Raw genomic sequence first — 19,643 nt, forward strand, 5'->3', positions numbered from 1 at the left:
TTTTTAATTAATGTTACATTTATTTTAATTTTAAACAAATTATACTTTCTTCGATGGAAAAATAACTAATATTGGACTTGTAAGTACAATGAAAAGTGCCTTTTAAGAAACACAATTTAATTTATTTTTTGAAAATATATGTATTAGTGGCATTATATGGTAACGATTTTTTTATTTTAACATGCGTAATAGAAGATTAAAAACTATCAAATTAACATAAGATCTATTTTTAACTAGTACAGTAAACAATTTTATTTATATTTATATGAAACTCGAATAAATATGTAACATGAATAAAAATTTCAATAACGTTTTTATAATTTTGTTGGTCTCAACGATTACAATGGAAATTATTTATGGTGCACTTCTTGATATTGAATCCGATTCTTGCCAATAACCATTTACAATTAAGAAGAATTAAATTATCAATAGTATCAACGCAAATTATGTAACGAAACGTGTAGATGGCTTAGGATTCGATAGATAAACTGTAAAAAGCAGTTCCTTTTGCATAAATTCAACTCTCTCAACACTTTTGTTCAGAGTATTACCATTATACATGAACAACTAGATATATGCATGAGTGGAAATTTTATAAGTCAAGGAAATCTCAGAAGCTCACCTTATTCTATTATTAATAAAGAAGGAAAGATATGTTAACTTTTTAGTAGCCCTTCATAAATACATTGAAGGATGACATAAATAAATAGTTGTATTTGAATTAAACAGGGAGTGAGCTACATTAGAATATTTTGGATTTAAAAAACTAATATAAATATTTATGAACAATATAAATATAACGCACTATAATTATCTGTATAAATCTTCTGAATTCATTTTATACTTAGTTTTATAACAGTATTTTTTATTAAAAGAATAGTTGCCATCTACATGAATAGTTCTATCTTGTAAAATTGAAAAAGTTGTTTGAAAAGATGTGAAAGAGAATAAAAAAGCTTCTCTTTGCCAATTTCCTAGAAAAATGGAAAGCTTTGAAAGTAGTAATTTATGTATTGTTTAATATAATAATGTTAAAAATTAAATTATTAAAAAAAAACTTTATTATACAATAACTATCAAACGCAACCAACAAGAAATTTTAACAATATATTTCAGTTTTAAAAAATTGTATTATAAAAGTATAAAAAATAATAATCACTATATTAAACACAAGTTTCCTTATTTCGTTGCAGTTTAAAATCAAATAATTAGAGACTCTTTTAGAACAGACTAAGTAAATAGTAAGCTTATTGTTGAATAAAATAATATTAACGTTTTTAAAATGACAATACGCTTCGTTTAATTGGACTCTATCCAGTTGTTCCGATCGGTTATAATAAGTATCCATATTTTTTCAGGAGTTGGATTTAGAATTGGCATCCAACTTACTTGAAATATTGATGAAGCACAGTCATTTTAAGTTTCTTAATGACTATATGAAGTTGGAGCAAGCAATTAAATTGACCAGTCACAGTGTTCATTATTTTAGATGAAGATTTCAGAAACACTAAATCTGAAATGTAATAATCATCTTAATACAATACTTCAAATTAAGGAGCTTAATCTGATAACCTTCAGCAATGGATTTTTCGTTTCTCCTTAAGCTTTAATTCTATACTATATGAAAAAATAGAAATACCAAATTTATATTATTAGGAGATTATCAATCAATACGTTCCGAGTCATGAAATATATTGATATGAGGCTTAAGCCGAGTCAATGATGGGATCAACAGTAAAGGATACGACGAAAGGAGTTGCCATATGAACGTTGCGTTTTAATAGGTTTTGGAGTTATGGCCAAAAGATGAAGGGTAGTTCCATTATATTTCAACAAATTTTCAAACAATTTTATACCCACTACGATGAAAATTTATTTTGACTATGTTGTTGCATAGAGTATCATTAAATATGATCACCTAAAAAAATTATTTTATGACATACCAAATATCAGCATCATGAAATGTACAGTCTCATGCATTCTCTCAAGACTAAATTCGAAATATTCACTTATGCAGAAAAAATGAAACATTACATTTCTAAAATCCAGATGGCTGAATAGTGGCAAAAACTAGAGGAACTACTTTTTGCTAGGCAAAACTATTCCAGGAACTAGAAGTTACAATTGGTTCGTACCATTAGATGTTGGAAACTTTGGGTTTAAAAGAATTTACAATGATGGAAACCTTGCTGGCGCCAGTTGTTTTTTTCAACTGGCGCAAAAATATACCTCCAAAGACATTATACTAATGACGTACATAGTATGCAAGTATGACAATCAATGGTGGGTTGGTATAGTAGAAAACGCGAGTGAAAAGTATGCAGATGGTTTAGTAAATTTTATGGATCAAGAACCATGAGGACATTTTTTTTGCCCACCAAGAGAAGATAATTGCTGTGTAGATTGTAATTCAATTATCAGGAAAATGAGTTCTCCATCAACTGTAAATGGCAAATCTTACAATTTCAATAAAGAGGAAATTCAAGATGCAATACGAAAGTGTAATGTGCTGATCTAATATCACTCAATATTAGAACTCATTTGAATTCTCTCATTTTTTTTGTATTATTATTATTATATCAATGTCTCGTCATATTATTGAACACAATGGCTATTACATGTATTTCAACAAATAAAGCTAATTGTCAAGTACAAAGTCTATAGTCGTTAAATACGAAATAAGTTCAATAATAATATTAAATTTGCATAATTGAATTTTAGTGGAAGGAAGAAACGAACATAAATACATTTTTTATGGAATACGGAACAATTTCATACCAAAATCATAATTATGACCTCTAAACTCAGTGATTAAAGTTTTTCAATATGTGAACGCCACCTAGTGGTAAAGATTTTAAAAAGGGCATGTCTTGCTAACAAGTTGGGCGATTTTGAAATTATCTTTTTGGAAGTGTAAGTTTAACTGCATACCTCCCATTTTTAAATATTTTTTCACATAATTCAACCATGGGTATATTGTATTTTTTGAAATAAAATGGAAATACCCGAAAGTAAGGTTTGGAATGAATGAGATAAGGAAAATGATAGAGGAGGAGTAATTGACAGGCTTATTTCATTTGTGGCGAGGGAAATCATCCGCTGGATCACCGGGAAATCCCTATAACTATATAAGGCTATATATGAATAGAATATGATGTATCTTTGTACGCTTATGCTGATAACTCTTCCTCGAAAACAGCAACGTGTTTGATCATTTATAAAGATATCGTATGTATAATCCTTTATTTTGACATTGTAGTATGTAAATTAGGAACTCGTTTACTAATTACCCTGAAATGTATCCACCAACATAGATTATTATATCCTTTCTTGATTAAATTTAAGGTCAGAAAGGCCCATCCAAACTAATGAGGGATCAGATTGGTGTTTTTCATTTTTCTCTAATTAAAGGGGGGATATCCTCCACTACTATAACTAAGGAAATACACTTCCTGTTTCGGAGTAAAATTTCATATCTTGAATCTCATATGACGACAATGATGTAGATTCTTATCTGCCCCGTGATTTTGAGGAAGAAATAAGGACTCTTGAAGACTTGCTGCTGTTCAGGAATAGATTCCTTTACTTTTTACGAGTCACACACATGTAATTAATGGTATTATTAAAAGTCCTAAGTATCAAAAGAGTAATAAACTATATCCTTTGAATAACTAACTGAAAAGGTGAGCTTCAGAGGTTCTGTAGATAGTAATCATCCATATAGTATAGTAATTCATGCATTATTGGACAAAATACCAATGATCAACGCTGGGTCGTTTTCACCTTATTTGACAAGGTGTTCATACTTCATTAACACAAAGAAAGATAATGGGTTAATACTTAATACCTAAGTTCTAGTATTACTAATAGAAATACCATAGCGAAACTGTTCCTACCTATACAACATTGATAGACACGAAGTTGGTTTGAAAATTTGTTTGATCTTATGAAAGAAGCAGAGTAGGACTGAGGATTTGTTTTGGAGTTAATGGTATCAGTCCTCGTTGGACTCAGATTTGAATAGAAGATATTCATCCGAGTAATTTTTGTCTATGTCCTTACTTCTTCCTATATATATAAGGGGTATGATTTGTGTTTTCTTTCTTTCTATATATATCTCTCAGAGCTGCTAACAGCTAATCTAATAAAACGTCATGAAAAGCTAAGCTGCTCTACTCTCAACATTCTTCAAATTCTGAGGATTACCAAGTTAATTGTCGGTTTCTTTTTAACTAATGAAACGACAAAGTAGAGTATTTCGAAATATATTTGAAGTTCCAAGTTTAAAAAAGAAGGCTTAAATTAAATATAATCTACATACTAAAAAATAAACCATCATACATTTATGTTAAATATACAAAATTAAACAATTAGAATCATATAACTAATAGTAACAATATATTATAAATACAAAATATTGAAATAATACATTGATCGAAATAATATTTTCTTGTTTTGACATTAGAATTCAGTTAAATATGTGATAACTTTTGGCTGCAAAACACAAACCAGACGTGGAGTTTAATCAAAAAGATAATCACCCTTTTTTTCTAATGCGGAAGTTACTATTTACAATTGTGCACATAATAAATATATCTCTATCGATGAGATCTAAATAATTATTAATAATAAAGTCAAAATCCTAAAATTAGACAAGAAATATACTAATAAAAACAAATGTTAGAATTAAATCAATCGTAAAGATTTAGTGCAAAAGTTAATTTTGTAGTAATGTCCCGGCAATATTACTCCTTATTAAGGGCATCAAAAAATATTTCCCCCCGTTATTTATGTTTGTATAACAACATACTATTATCATGAAGGATACGCAAAATTGCTAATTATAATGCTACACCCAATATAACTACCCCCGTTGTTGTGACCATTTAAGCAGTTGTTTTTGCCTTTTATGAGTTTTCTGAACACCATTTCTTGGGACTTATCAAACATAGCTAATCCTTAAGTGATAAAAAAGTAATGTTTATTGACTATGTAAAATTGGAAAACCTAATGATCATACCCAAGTCTTTAAGTGAAGAAACGAATGTCAGACAAACTAGTTGCGAACCATCCAAAGTTACTACTCCCGTTGTTTTGACCATTTCAGGACCTGTTTTTGCCATTTAATGAGTTGTGTATGATAATTTTTGCTAATTTTAGCTAAAATAGAATCATATTTTATGATTAGATTTTTAAGAAAATGAATACTTACTGTTCTATGGTACAAAATTCAGAGTTCTATTTCGTAATTTGGAGTGGACGACTCTAAACATGCTGAAAATTATCTTAACTTCACAATTTAAATGGGGGTATTTCTATAAATTACATCATTAACAACATCCTCTATTAATTAATGATGGTTCCTCGGGAAGGGAAGAATTTACCCGTATATTTCTCCATAATTTTTTAAACGTATGATGTGTAGCCATGGATAAGGTTATATTACATCATAATTTTTTTTAACGTAGGATGATTAGCAATGAATAAGGTTATATTACATGCAATAACCATCTTTGTGAGATCAAAGCTAAAGTCTGACTTGATGAATTCATCGTTAACTTGATTTTATAGATGAATATTCATACTCTTGATATGAGATGAGGATAATGAGTGGCTTGTAATTCTAGACAGGGGACTAATGGCACATTTATATGCACAAATCCCACAAGCATCTGTTTCTCATCCGGTAAGTATTTTCCAAATTCCATGTACCATTCTTCTGTGGGTTTATATTAAAAATAAGTTGTTTTGAAGAAGGATTCTTCCAACCTTTTTAAGTGTGCTGATTTCCAGTTCATAATTATTTTTTTTAATAATCCTGCTACTCCTTTAGCACTTGAGCCATTGTGTTATTTTTCTTCCAATTTTATGAAATTATTTTATATTTGACCCAGGAGTTGTGTACTGATTTGTATTTATTGGTGGAACAGCTTTTCCCTCTTTTAGTTATTTTCTTTTGAAATTGTTATTTCTGATTTAATTTTAGTTCATTAACCTTTTTGTTTGTTGGGTCGTAATCTTGTTCCACTGCCACTTCTTCTTCGTGAGTTGGGATGAGTTGTTCCCGGTACTCCGAAGATTCCCCTATTGTGGTGGAGTTTCTTATATTTCGCATTTTTTGAAACTTTTTTCTATAAGAAAAGGATGTATTAATGTATTAATTTATTTAATTTTTAATATTTAAGACGGGTTGAGAGTTCTCAACTAATTCGTCTATTTGTACGTTCTTTCCGAATTCAAAGTAATTTCTACCTTTTTCCACAACTGAACGAGAATATTACTTCTTTAGGTGCTTTAGCTTCATAAACAAGTTATTTAGTGAGATGTATCAGCTTATTAAGCTTTAATGCTCTGATATTTTGATGAGATTTCGTTTATTATCTCTGAGTAGAGGTCCGTATTCTATTGCTATTCTAATTTAACGAAATAATATATCGTATATTGTTGTAAAATATCCCAATAATTAATTGGATTTCATTTAAGCGTCGTTAGAATCCATAGGACTAATAGTATTCTTTTAGGTAATATAAATCTTAAATTATTTTATTAGTCCTTAATTTTATCAAGAAACTGCAATCCGACTTAGGTTCTGATATGTAATTAATTGCAGTGATTAGGTTCTTGCACTTAAGAATGAGTCTTCACTTCTTCGCCTACTGAGTTACCTCTTTTATTATTATTATGGGTGATAATTTTGGTAAGAATAGAAAAGCGTGCGAGGAGAAGAGAAGAAATACTTATGGCATCATTGATTAAATAATATACATCTTCTTCTATCAATAAAGAAGCTTATCATTCCCGCCTTTATTATTCAATATTAATAATATTGAATAGATGCTGATAGTCGATAGAGCACTGAATAAAATGCCTAAAATAACGTCGCCTTCTGTCTGGATTTATGAACATTGAGGCCCAGAAATTTGGAAAATACTTATCGGATGAGAAACAGATAATTTGTCGGATTTGTCGATATAAACGTGTCTTGAGTCCCCTGTCAAGAATTACACGCCACTCATTATCCTCATCTCATATCAAGAACATGGATATTCATCGAAAAAATCAAGTTAATGATGAATACATCAAGTCAGACTTTAACTCTGATCTCACAAAGATGTTTATTGCATGAAATATACCCTTATCTGTTGGGTATATTTCCTCCTACATTCAAAAAATTTATGGAGAAATACACGGGTAAACCTATCCCTTACGGAGGAATCATCATTAAATTAATGGAGTACATATAAAAATGTTTTGAGTCAACCACACCAAATGACGATCAAGTTATCAGTAAAAAGTATAAAATATTTACAAATTTCGTAATGGAACTCTGAATTTTGTACTATCCCACAGTAAGTATTCAATTTTTTTTAAATCTAATCATAAAATGTATGATGGTATATTTTTTATTATGTACATTATATTTAATTAAAGCCTTCTTTTTTTAAACTTGGAACTTCAAATATATTTCGAAATACTCTACTTTGTCGTTTCATTAGCTATTATTCTGAGAATAAGGTTCATAATGAATAACAATTTCATGGAGTGTGACGTTATAAAATCTACTGTAACGGATAAAAACGTCTAAGTCAATTAAACGTAGTATATCTTTATTAAACATTTTGCTAATAAATACTTTCGTTATACCCTCAAAAATCATAATAAAACAGGCAGATGATAATCACTTCAGTATTTTAACCAATGATACCATATGTCCTTTTTTTTCCCCTTCTCCTTGCACGCGTTTTTCTCTACAATATTATCAACTTTATTCATAACATGAAGTGAAGGCACGACTGTTACTTCTTCTGAGAGTTGTGCCCCATTTCTACTTTTTGTGTTTCTTGGTATTGTACAGGTCGTAAGTGAAGAGTAATTTGAACTTATTATATTAAAAATTCTGTCAACATATGGTTACAAGAGAATAAATTTGATTATTTTTAAATTATTTAGTAAATATTTATGTTTCTTTTTTAAATATATTTAACTTTTAAAAAACTGCAGAGTGAATAAAAGTATTTAATCTTTCATCTGACCAAATTTCATATTTCTGAGATTAACCATATTTCCATTGATCACTTGCATAGGTCATGGTCTGAGTAAATGTTTAAATTTAATGATGATTTCACTCAAGGTTAATAAAAATATAAGGTTAGACCATCATGTAATCGGGCTTGCTCGAATTTTCAATTTGATGTATTGTACCGACCGCTGGTTAAGAGAGACAGATTTTGACAAAACAAGCTAACAATTGTAGTTTATGATGTCACTATTGATATAATTTTCAATTTGATGTTTTGTACCGACTGCTGAGCAAGAAAGACAGATTTTGAAGAAAAAAATACAACCACTCATACACTATAATGTATTAGATATCTATATTAAAATGCGTAGTGGAAGTCAAATATCAGTCGTACACGTGTTAGGATATAATTTTATATTTCTATTAACTTTGGTTTCACTAAGATAAAATGATTGAGACTCGATAAGCTTTTTATATATATTTTCATTATTAAATATGTAATTTTAGATGACTATATTTTCAAATACATTTGTCAATTGATTATCATTTTTTAATTGATTTACTAACTATTTATTGACATTTAAGTCTAAACTAAAAAACATTTCTAAAAATTATTTTTCAGATTAACATTTTTTTATAAATTAAGAATTTAAAATAATATTTTAAAAATTGCTGAGTGACTAGAAAGATTTGAACTATCATCTGACAAAATTTCATCTGTCTAAAGTCAACTTTATCACCACTAATCACTTACATGGGTCCTGATCTTAGCAAATTTTTGAATATAAATAAGATAATGTTTCCACTTTACAATTAATTAAGACAAAAAAGTGTTACTCCTTCGCCTCTTTTATTCACAATGATTCAATATAACAAAAAGAACAATAACAAACAACTCGTAAATTCTAATCTCATTCCCCGTGATGTCAACATCTCATAAAAGCCCATCAAGTTTTTTAGGCTTATTTCTCTTAGGTCTCTTTCACAACCATAACAAGTCAGTTTTTGCGTTTGGGCAGATAAGCCTATCTCCGGTGACAATTCGTCTAGGGTAGAAGATTCAATCATACCATATACTCCCGGTGTTGTTGTCATGTGAGAGCTGACATCTTCGGTCATTACCCATTTAAATGCGAGTTGAATTAGGCCCGATGAATCAAAAACTCCCATCCCATGTTTATATATTTGTCACAACCTTACCTGAACTATATGACGTTTATCTTTAATTAGTTAGGTAATGGTGTTTCAGTAGGTCCTAACTATAATATACTTTGCTAATTCCACATCATAACTTTCTCTGAAGTAATTTATTTAGTGCAAATATTCATAAAGTTAGGTCGTATACATAGGACAAAGTTAAAGTAATATTACAGTATGTCCAAAAATTGATGGTAGTATTAAAAATATCCGTTTAATAGTAAAAAAAAAAAATTGGTCGGAGTTAAATGAAATTTGGCTTATACCATCATTAGGCAATATTGAGTTTTTCTGATGCAATAATTTTCGATGATTGCATTATACATCAGTATAAAAGGGCTCAGAAAACACAACAGGATGTTAGTTGAAATTCAATATCCGAAATGGTGAGAGATCACTCTTTGGAGACCAGGGGCAAGGCTGTTGGCATGATAGAAGGTGGATCAAGCCAGAGAGACATTGCTCAAAGGTTATAGTTTCCTCTCAGGACCATTGAGAATTGGCGTAAGAAAAGGAAGGATGGACAAACCCTTGTAAATCAGAAGGGTCGAAGAAGGAAGAAAAAATTAGCAAAATTCCCAAACTAGTTAATATCTTTGACCAAAAATAGGCAATCCACAAGGAGACTTGCAGCAAGATTGACTTCAAAGGGCTATCCAACATCCAAGTTATCTATCCACAACTACCTGAGGGTTTCTTTGAATGCTTTGCGATACAAACCTCGTCTGTACCCCAAACTTTCAGAAAACCAAAGGAACACCTACAACTCAGAAACAAATCCTCAGTGTTACTCTCCTTCTTTCATAAGCTCACGCAAATTTTCTATCCAACTTCGTGTATATCAATGGTGTATAGGTTGGAACAGATTCCCTAATGTATATATTCGTATTAAATATTAATTAAGTATTAACAAATTATCATACTTTTCAAGGATGAACACTTTGACAAATAAGATGTAAACGACCCAGTGTGGATCATTGGTGTTTTGTCACCTAATGGTAACGCTCTGAACTAATGAATAGAGAGAGTTGATCGTATGGATAAAGAAACTGCTGTTTATCTATCGAATCCTAAGTCATAGACACGTTTTTGTTACATAATTTTAATTGATATCATTAATAATGCAGATTATGTAGTTTTGCAGATGATATCCTTCTACTAATAAGTGGTAAACATAATAGTACCCTTATCATTGGGATGCAAGATGCTATAGACTTGGTTATGGAATGAGGGAAAATGGCATCACCTTTCATCCATCAAAATGAAGACCTATAGTATTCTCAAAAGCATATAAATTAAGATATAAATACTTTCCACAGTATATATGGATGTAAAAGTTATAAAATGAGCAACACAAATGAAGTACCTAGGGGTGATGTTTGATCAAGGACTCACTTCGACCGAACACCTGAAAGAAAAAGCACCAAAGTGTTCCCGTATTTGGAACATGACAAAGGCAGTCATATGCCAATAGTGGGGGTTAACGTCAGATAAAGTTATTTGGCTCTACGAAGTGTCATGATCAGACCCATCATCATCTATGGGTGTCTTGTATGAGGCACACCGTTACTGCAAAGAAAAGTAAAATAAGTAAATTAACTTCCATTCAGAGAAAACAACTCTTAGGCATGACTCATACCCTCTGATTAACACCAACAACATGAATAGAGGCAGTGATAGGCATAACTCCCCTCAACCTGTACATACAAGCGCAGCAACCAACGATGCCTATATGGAAAACAAGGGATTTTCTGCGGGCACTTGCTATGGCGTCAGCAATCTTCCAACTCGTTATTGGAATCGTTTCATTTGTGATGAAATACTTGATCAAGTTGAATTGAATAAAGTAAGTGACTATACCAGCAGCCACCGTATCTGAGTTGTCAGCCGTCAAATTGAACACCCTGACACAATTATATATACAGACGGATCCAAAGATGAGAAAGGCAACACAGGCTTGGGATGGGATATCACTCAAGGTGCCATGTCAATTCATCCATCATCCCCATCACTAAATAACGAAGCATAAGTCTTCAATGCAGTAATCATCGTCATCACACAATCAGAGGTAGCTCCTCTTAATCAAGACAAGCCATCAAAAAACGTAATAATTTGGTCAGACTCTCAATTGTCAATTGCTACTATTCTAAATCGGTTTACAAAATGTGATACAGTTAAGAAGTACAAAGAAATGTTAAACATCAGAAAATGTGAAATAAATATATATTTCGATTGGTGCAAAGGCCATTAAGATATTTCAGGAAACGAATTTTTAGACTATTTTGCAAAGAGTGATACTGCAAGTCAAAATCGTTTTTGCATTGGAGCTCCTCCTAGCTATATAAAGAAGGTGGTCGGTGACTTTTTCTTTGAAGTTTGGTGCAACAAATACAGGAAAGATCAAAGAATGAAACGTACACATCACATGTTGAAGGAATAAAAAAAAAAGGAAAAGCTATAATCAAACTCATCGCAGCAAGGTTTATTAGTTACTGTAGGGGATCAACTATCATAGAGTTGGTCCACTATTGGGAAGACTGACAAGACAGTAAAATTCAAAGACATGTGTTCCACCCTTCACAAGCTTTTGATAAATCGACCAGTCGTTTTCGTCGTATCCACGTGGTTATCGTAGGCACCTTCCTAATTCTAGTGGGTTTAGGACTACAGCCTACCAACGGCAGGCAAATGTAATGGTTGAAAGATTCCAATGATCCCTTATAGCTCATGACTAGGCTTAATTGCTAGACTTTTAAGTTTGTGAATCATATGATATATGTTCTATTTACTGTTCCGGTCTCTCTGAAGGATAATCTTGGAAAATCAGCAGCAGAAGTAGTATACAAGGAATCTCTTCGAGTACTGGGAGATTTTAGCAAATTTCATCTACGCTGCCTTCGAACAATTGGCCCCACGACTTCGTTGTTCGGTCGAAGGAAGCTACACCCGTTTCCGCTTAAAGACACAGCCTATTACCATGGCCAAGAAAAACTCTGTAGAGCTTAACATGCATGGATTTGTCAGGAACAAGTAACCCTCCTCTTACTTGTCCGTACAGGGGCCCCTATAGAGAACTTAAGCGACATGGGGATTAATTTTTTTGTGGATTTAGACGGACAGTATGATTTAGTTTCTATTTCGAGACTTAAGCCTGCATGGTCTTGATCGCATGTACATTTCATCATCTAATGCCAATGAATCGGAAGATCTCGAGATACGAGACATCCCTTTGCTGGTTGAAACTGCAATAATTTTTGTATTGTTTGAAAGCTATATTTAATTATATTCAATTATTTATAATGAAATCTGTCTCTCTGGATAACTTGAACCACAAAGCACCGGAAGCATTGCCAAGCCTGGAAAATCTCATGCTTTGCCATTCTATGGGTAGTGGACTTATTCAGGGTCTCAATAGACGAATGATACTTGGCACAGGCCTCATACTCGACTATCCTCTAGAGTTCACATGGGTTTAGGTCCGGGCTGTTTGCAGGGAGAAAATCTGGGCTCCAAAAGTGAGACATTTTGTGGCCAAGGATTCTTACCCTTTTTTGACTTTGTGGGCAGGTGCACTGTCTTTTTCTTCCTTGGGCTATTCTACCCATTTAGGAAATGTAAGTAAAAGTCAAAAACTTGAATCCGTATAATGGTAAAGCTGGATACGCACGAAGTCGCCCGGCCCTGCCAAAGCTTCCGTCGCCGTGTGGCCGAAATTATTAAGAGAGGCGGATCTCACTATGAATAGTATAATGTTATTAAATTTAGTTTTCCAATAATAGAATATTTATTAGTTTTCCCGATCTAGTTCGTTTGTTATAAGCATCTAAAGATTTTTCCAATTCATCTTGACCACCCTGTAGTTCATACTTTCGTTTATCAAATAAGATATTTTTTTCATTTTTCGATTTACTCTTCTTTGAACTATGAGCCTCTGAAGAAAAAACAAACGTGTTCAACTTTAAACAAAGATAATTCAAGTTTTAAACATGATAAGTACTTTTTAAATATTGTTTTGTAATGTTTAATCATGAAACTTTGAAGTATATTTGTATTTTAAAAATGAATAATTAATAATGAACCTTTCTTTAAAAAAATAATATTATTAGTGATGTTCAAATTATATAATTAAGATTAATTTGCATTTTTGAACTTTATTTGCACTTTTTAGGATGAAAATGTGTATTTTATCCTATCCATTTGCCACCAAAGCTATTAAGGTTTTTACAATCCATTTTTTCTATTTAAGTATTAAGTGCATCCATTTTTCTTTTCATCACCGATATATAACTCTACTGGAAAACACTTAGCTTTTATACTGTGTTTTATTGAATATTAAGTATTAAAGCCCACATTTTTTTACTATGCCAAAGATTGTGGAACCCTCAGTCCTCATTAAGGAGATCGGCGGCACTAAGATATGGACCTATGTGAGTTTGCTGCCTTTTTTTATGTTCCCCACTCTCCAGAGCCCGTTCTTACAAGGTAGGGAACATGGCTTTAGACACCGTTTTACTTTTTCAAAAACTTATTGACCGTTAATGAGTTTATTCAGTAAATGCCTGACGGCGAGTGCAGGGTCATCGAGGAGTCAAATAAGCTTTTTGAGAATGACTCTCTTGCTCAAGAACTCGCTTTAATGAAGTCAAATTTCAAGGTCCTAATGAAGACCCTCACTCAGCTACAGGAAAGATTACCACTAGTCCAGACCTTTCCATCATTGAGAAGGTCCATAAGAGCTTGACCATCCTCAAGTTTGTCCACATACTGGAAGATATTTTCAATAAGAACACGGCATTTGAGAATATGAGTAGTATTGGTTTAGTATTTACCCCTGGCGGGAATGTGTTTGGCGTGAATACCAATGTTATAGCGAGCTTCAACAGTACCCCCATGACATATGTGTACTATGAGAGAGCCTATATAATTTTCAAGGACCTTCTCACCAATAAGAGGAACAGGCTAGCAGAGGACCACCTGAAGTATCAGATGGTTATCTAGTGGAATAAGGGCTTGCTCGAATAAAAAAAATATAATTTGAGAGAAATATTTAAAACCAAAATAAACCCTTTTTACTGGATTTATTTGCATTTTTGGCCTTTTTCGGCTAATTTATTAGCATTTTTGGTTCTTATTTGCATATCTAGCTCCATTTTTATGCATTATATGGATATCACTAATTCTTATATTTAGAAATATGAGGTGATACATTTTTACTTGATTAGTGTGAGTAAATTATTTTGCACTTTCGTCAAGCACAAAAAAACGCGTTGGATTGAAATGAATTTCAAGTGTTGGCTGAGCTGGTAGAGAAAGGTTGAAAGAAAGGATTTGGAAAGGAGGATTGATTAAAGGAAAGAGAGGAAAAAAGGAGAAGGAGAAGGAGAAGGAGAAGTAGAAGGAGAAGGAGAAGTAGAAGGAGAAGGAGAAGCAGAAGTGGAAGTGGGAGTGCGACTCATCCTTAGAAGTAAGATCTGGAAGAAACGTGGTTTGTCGTTCGGGGGCTTGTGGTGTTTTTGTCGGTGCGAGATGGGCGATGAGGAGAAGAGTGTGGTTAGTGATGAAACGAGGAGAGGAGTGGAAGAAGCGGAGTGTGGTTGCGAGGATTCTTTGGATGCGTGCCTGGAGGGTGTTGATGCGGAGGGGAAGGGGAAGGAGGTTGTTGCGCGGAAGGTGCTTGGAACAGTGAAGTGGTTTAATGTGAAGAGCGGGTACGGGTTCATTAACCGGAACGACACGAAGGAGGACGTGTTTGTGCACCAGACTGCCATTGTGAAGAACAACCCCAAGAAGATGGTGCGTTCTGTGGGGGACGGGGAAGTGGTGGAGTTCGACGTGGTGGTGGGGGAGAAGGGGAACGAGGCGTCGAATGTATCTGGGCCCGAGGGATCTGCGGTCAAGGGGTCTCCTTATGCCGCAGACCGTCGTCGCGGGGGCTACCGTCGTGGTGGGCGAGGCTATTATCCCCGTCGGGGAGGGCGTGCTCCGGCTCGCTCTCGTAAAGAAGGGGAGGAGTTGAGTGTGGAGGGCGATGGCGCCTCCGGGACTGGAGAGGGCCCAGAGTCTGCCAAGGGCGCCAGGTTCAAGTCTCGCTTTCCGCGGAGAGGCACTTTTCGAAGGCGTGGTCAAGTGGGGCGGTCCAGCACGGAGAAGCACTCGCCAGAGGAGAGTCGCTCTCTGTTTGCTCCAGAAGCATCTCATGTAAGTCGCATCTCACATTGACACTCACTCATCTCTCTATTATCTTTCAGGAACAGGATCCTCATGTCGACGGATTCATTCGTAGAGGTGGATTTCGAGGTTATCGTGCAAGAGGACCAAGAGGTGGATACAGGGGAGGATATCAACTCAGGGGTCGTGGATTTAACGGATATAGAGGTACAACAAGGAGAGGGAGAGGTCGACGTGGAGTAAGGGCTGGCCGTGGCAACCGGGGAGGAAATGTAGGGGGTGCCGACTACAACGTTGAAAGCTATGCTTAGGGCGGTAGATTTTATATATAATGTATTTATTGTATTTGTTTTCGCCTATTATTTTCATCCAATACACATTATGAGTCCATCTAACTATTTTATACTTCACTAAATTTTGGGTAATGAATTATTTATTCATCAAGGTTTCATTCTTTTCTCTAGTTGTGGTGTCAACTTCTGATATACAACTTCAATGCGAAATTATTTCAAGGGTTTGATTTTTATGTCCCTAACCTACTAACTGATAGAATTGCACTCAGTTAGGAATGATTATACATATAAACCATATGATCCTATTTGTACAAGATTAACATGCTACTATCGTTGATAAAAGTAATTTAAATGGTTTTTTGAAGGTGGTATGCGTTTGTAAACAATTTTTATTTTTAAGGGATGTATTAATGTCTCGATAAGAATGAATAAGCTGTGATTATGAATGCTCAATTTGGTTATGAATAATTTACTTTATATATGATAGTGGAACCGCCCACACGAAACGTCTCATTAGTATTGTCTTTCTCGTTTTGTAACGGAATAATAATCTGTCTATGTAATTACATGTGCAGTGGCTCAACATATATTGTAGTGAAGTCAACTTTTCATTTTATTTTTAAAACAATTCCTACCAGCATTTATATTCAACCGCTTCGTTTAATAATCGATCATCTTTGGTACTGATCAATATTTCAGCAAAATATATCCAGTTACATTTTACTCAATAATACTGGATGTACACAGAGCTAAACTGGTTTATTGGGAAATGCTAGAAATAATTGATTTTAAATTAGTGTTCAATTCATAAAGCTATTGCCATAATAGTGACTATTGGCGCTGTGGGGGCAGTATATTGCGGTGAACATTGTCCCTAGCTGAGTAAGGTCAACTTTCTATATTTAACAATAAAAGCTTATAGTAATTTATAAAGGAGATTCGCCAATTAAGAATCCATTGAATATCAATTGAGAAGAAGATAAAGTTGTTGTAGCTCTATTAATATATTAATTAAGGGCATACCATATGATCTGAATTAGAATATAACAGGAGTTGGTGAGCAGAATGCTTTGATTTTAGTAATTTATGAAGAAAATACAATCTAAACCGTCAATTGGAAAACCTATTGCTTTGATTAATTTGTCTTAAACATTTGTTTGTGAATGTTTCAATTGAAAGCAATTCTTTTTAATATTGGACCAATTTCTTAATATGTTTTACAATTTCCGCCTGTAATTTTCAAGAGAATAAGACACACTTAAGGATATATTTATATTTAGAAAATATTATTAAATAAATTTAAATAGATAATTTTACTATATCTTGACATTATAAAATACCTAAATAATATTATATGTTTATTAAGTAGTATTATTTTATGCATTGGAGAGCATTCTTAAACGGTGAATATTGATCCCAGATCCTTTTAAAATGCTTTCAAACTCTTTCAGGAAGCTCTTAAGGTGTATATTTCCATATTCTTTAATGACAAGATGAATAAGACTCCAATAATGATTATCTGATTAAAAAACGAATAGATTTGATATCACCAAGAAGGCCTGTTTTTCTCATTGAAAGTGTTACTTTCATCCCACTTGGATCAAATAGACTTTCGTATAAATTTTCAAAATCATTATAAATACCATTTACATCTCTCAATTCCCAATTTGCTTTATTTGCACCACTCAAACGATTGCGAATATTTGCTTCAATCTTGCTTTTGACCATTAAAATAGTTTTTAAGGGATCGCATTCATGTCGTAGTCATTCTTGCGTTGTATCTGGTGAAAAGCAGTAGGAATGGTCTTTATATACAATTTGGTGTAAGATATGTTTATGGGAATCCTAGAGAAAAAAAAGAAAAAAAAAACATTAAATATGAAAGGATTATCTGAATATAAATACGTATGCGATTTATATTCAGATATATATATATATATATATAAATTGACAACTACATTACATCAATGAATGTATTTGATTCTGGAACATCTGAATTGCATTGCATATCTTTATTCGTCTTTCTCTCATTCTGTGCATGATAAACAAGAAGTCGGCGTCTTTTCGGACTAGGAGGACATAGTCTATCCGGAATACTTCCTTTTTTGAGACAATGATTGTGTACAACACCATCACGAACTGAGTACAACTCATAAAAATGTTCTGAACACTAATAGGTGTGCAGAGATGACATAAAATCTCGGCGAATTGCCCGTAGCCATTCTTAATTGAGGATCTTGTGGAATCCGATGAAATGAGGTATAGTTTAATTTTACCTTGTCCGATCCATGGCGATTAATATATTTTATTGCACAGCAATTTCGAACCATTTTGCCTTGCTCAACTAAAGTAAAGTAATTAATAGATTATTTATTAAAGCGTGTAGTTTCATAATAATTCCTCCTGCCCCCACAAGTCGAGCCAGGTCAACAATCTTTCATATATTGTTCTTTGATAGGCCAGTAAAGAGGAGAGTAGTCACTCTACTTATCTATATTCTCTATGGTTCAAATCATATCCTTTTCGGAATTAAATTATATCCTAATTAGAATTGATCAAAGCGGATGAGGTTACCATTACACCAATATTTTTTGCTATGTTTTATTATCCAGGTTAGAATTTATAAGGAAAGGATCTGTCTGATTGGCCATTTTGTCCAAAATAATAAAATTTACATTTAAATTCTAGTTGCATAATATAATACTAAATAATGAAGAAATCATTCGAATTTTTGGAGGTAATTACTGCACTAACTATTATCTACTTAAGGACTTTATTATCTACTGTCTAGTTGACCACCACATGGTCATCTCTGGAGTCGTAAAAAATGTAACTTATGTTTTAATCAGTTTGTTATTTAACTAAAGAGAGAACATGTAAGTTGGCCATGTACAATGTATGTATGTAATTTTTTGACTCCTCCCCTTGTTAGCATTTGACATGAGTAATTTAAAAACATATGTTAACTTTATAGCTGGGGGTTATACATTTATGACGTCCGGAAAATGTACACTTTTTGACCTGTACTTTTTCCGGACGTCATAAATGTATAACCCCCAGCTATAAAGTTAACATATGTTTTGTCCAAAACATAATACCCCCATTAGTTGTCCTTATTTATTTATTTTTAAATAATATATATTTGTTATATTGAGGACCACTGTTCAGGGGTGTCCGCAAGATTATATTTTACAGATCCACTCCCTTTGCAGATATACTTCATATTAAAAAGATTTTGTTGATCAGTTCTCAATGTAGTAGAATCCGAAAAATCCAATACCCCCTTCCTCTCCCTCATTATAGAAAAATCTTTAAATCGGTACCTCCGTCCGTCAAACTGGACGTCATAAATGTATGACCTCCCTAGAATCTTCCTTAATAGAAGATAAAATTTAAAAAATATTTCCATTTGTATAAAAGAGAATGCATATTTTATAGGTAGTTTAATTTTTTAAACTGTATTTATTCCAAGACTTATAGTACTTACAATTCCAATATTACTTACTTCTTTTTTTGAAGAATATTAACATGTTTTCAATAAAATAATATGCATGTAACAAGAAAAAATAGATTTAACAATTATATTTCATTAAATATTTGTTATTTATAGATATTAATTTTAGTGTCTTTTTCGCCGATAATAAATGAAAAAAAGTCTAGATTTATAGCTTGTTTATTGTAAAATTTACGGAATTTTATACAGGCAATGTCATTCCTTCTTGATACCAAGTCGAGGGAGTTCCAAAGTAAAGTATTGTTGGGAAAGATTAAGAAAAAACTTATAGGAAATGATAATCTTTTTGTTTTTGACGGAAATGTGATCACTAACTGCAATGTTGATTGGTCCTCTGTATGGTCATAATTAGGTTCCCCTTATTTAATAAATTTGCAAGATGTTGAGATGTCTGACAACAAAACAATTACAAGTTTTGCAGTAATAAGTTTAAAAACGTTTTTGGCTCTGA

The 19,643-nt window shown here is 32.8% G+C and overlaps 1 protein-coding gene and 2 long non-coding RNA genes across 6 annotated transcripts; 1 reads left to right on the forward strand and 2 right to left on the reverse strand.

The window, feature by feature from the left end:
- On the reverse strand, positions 1-990 carry LOC139906770 (uncharacterized). The gene is made up of 2 exons (XR_011782678.1): positions 623-990; positions 1-567 (listed from the first exon to the last, which is right to left on the reverse strand). It is a non-coding gene; the product is annotated as an uncharacterized lncRNA (long non-coding RNA).
- Positions 991-13,130: 12,140 nt separating this feature from the next.
- LOC121127283 (uncharacterized) lies at positions 13,131-15,780 on the forward strand. Of its 4 annotated transcripts, XM_040722608.2 has the most exons (4): positions 13,131-13,206; positions 13,379-13,434; positions 13,525-15,415; positions 15,466-15,780. In XM_040722608.2, exons 3-4 carry the CDS (start codon positions 14,744-14,746, stop codon positions 15,694-15,696), a joined length of 903 nt encoding a protein of 300 aa, XP_040578542.1. In that variant the 5' UTR covers positions 13,131-13,206; positions 13,379-13,434; positions 13,525-14,743; the 3' UTR covers positions 15,697-15,780. The 4 variants fall into 4 exon arrangements, with proteins under 4 accessions (XP_040578542.1, XP_071748499.1, XP_040578543.1 ...); XM_071892398.1 differs by having other exon boundaries at positions 13,131-13,434; positions 15,472-15,780; XM_071892397.1 differs by having other exon boundaries at positions 13,141-13,206; positions 13,379-15,415; positions 15,472-15,780.
- A 1,156-nt stretch (positions 15,781-16,936) lies between these two features.
- Positions 16,937-18,630, reverse strand: LOC139906884 (uncharacterized). The gene is made up of 2 exons (XR_011783011.1): positions 17,642-18,630; positions 16,937-17,523 (listed from the first exon to the last, which is right to left on the reverse strand). It is a non-coding gene; the product is annotated as an uncharacterized lncRNA (long non-coding RNA).
- Positions 18,631-19,643: the final 1,013 nt, after the last annotated feature.

The sequence above is a fragment of the Lepeophtheirus salmonis genome, chromosome 12 (assembly GCF_016086655.4).
Source record: "Lepeophtheirus salmonis chromosome 12, UVic_Lsal_1.4, whole genome shotgun sequence".
NCBI lineage: Eukaryota > Metazoa > Arthropoda > Copepoda > Siphonostomatoida > Caligidae > Lepeophtheirus > Lepeophtheirus salmonis.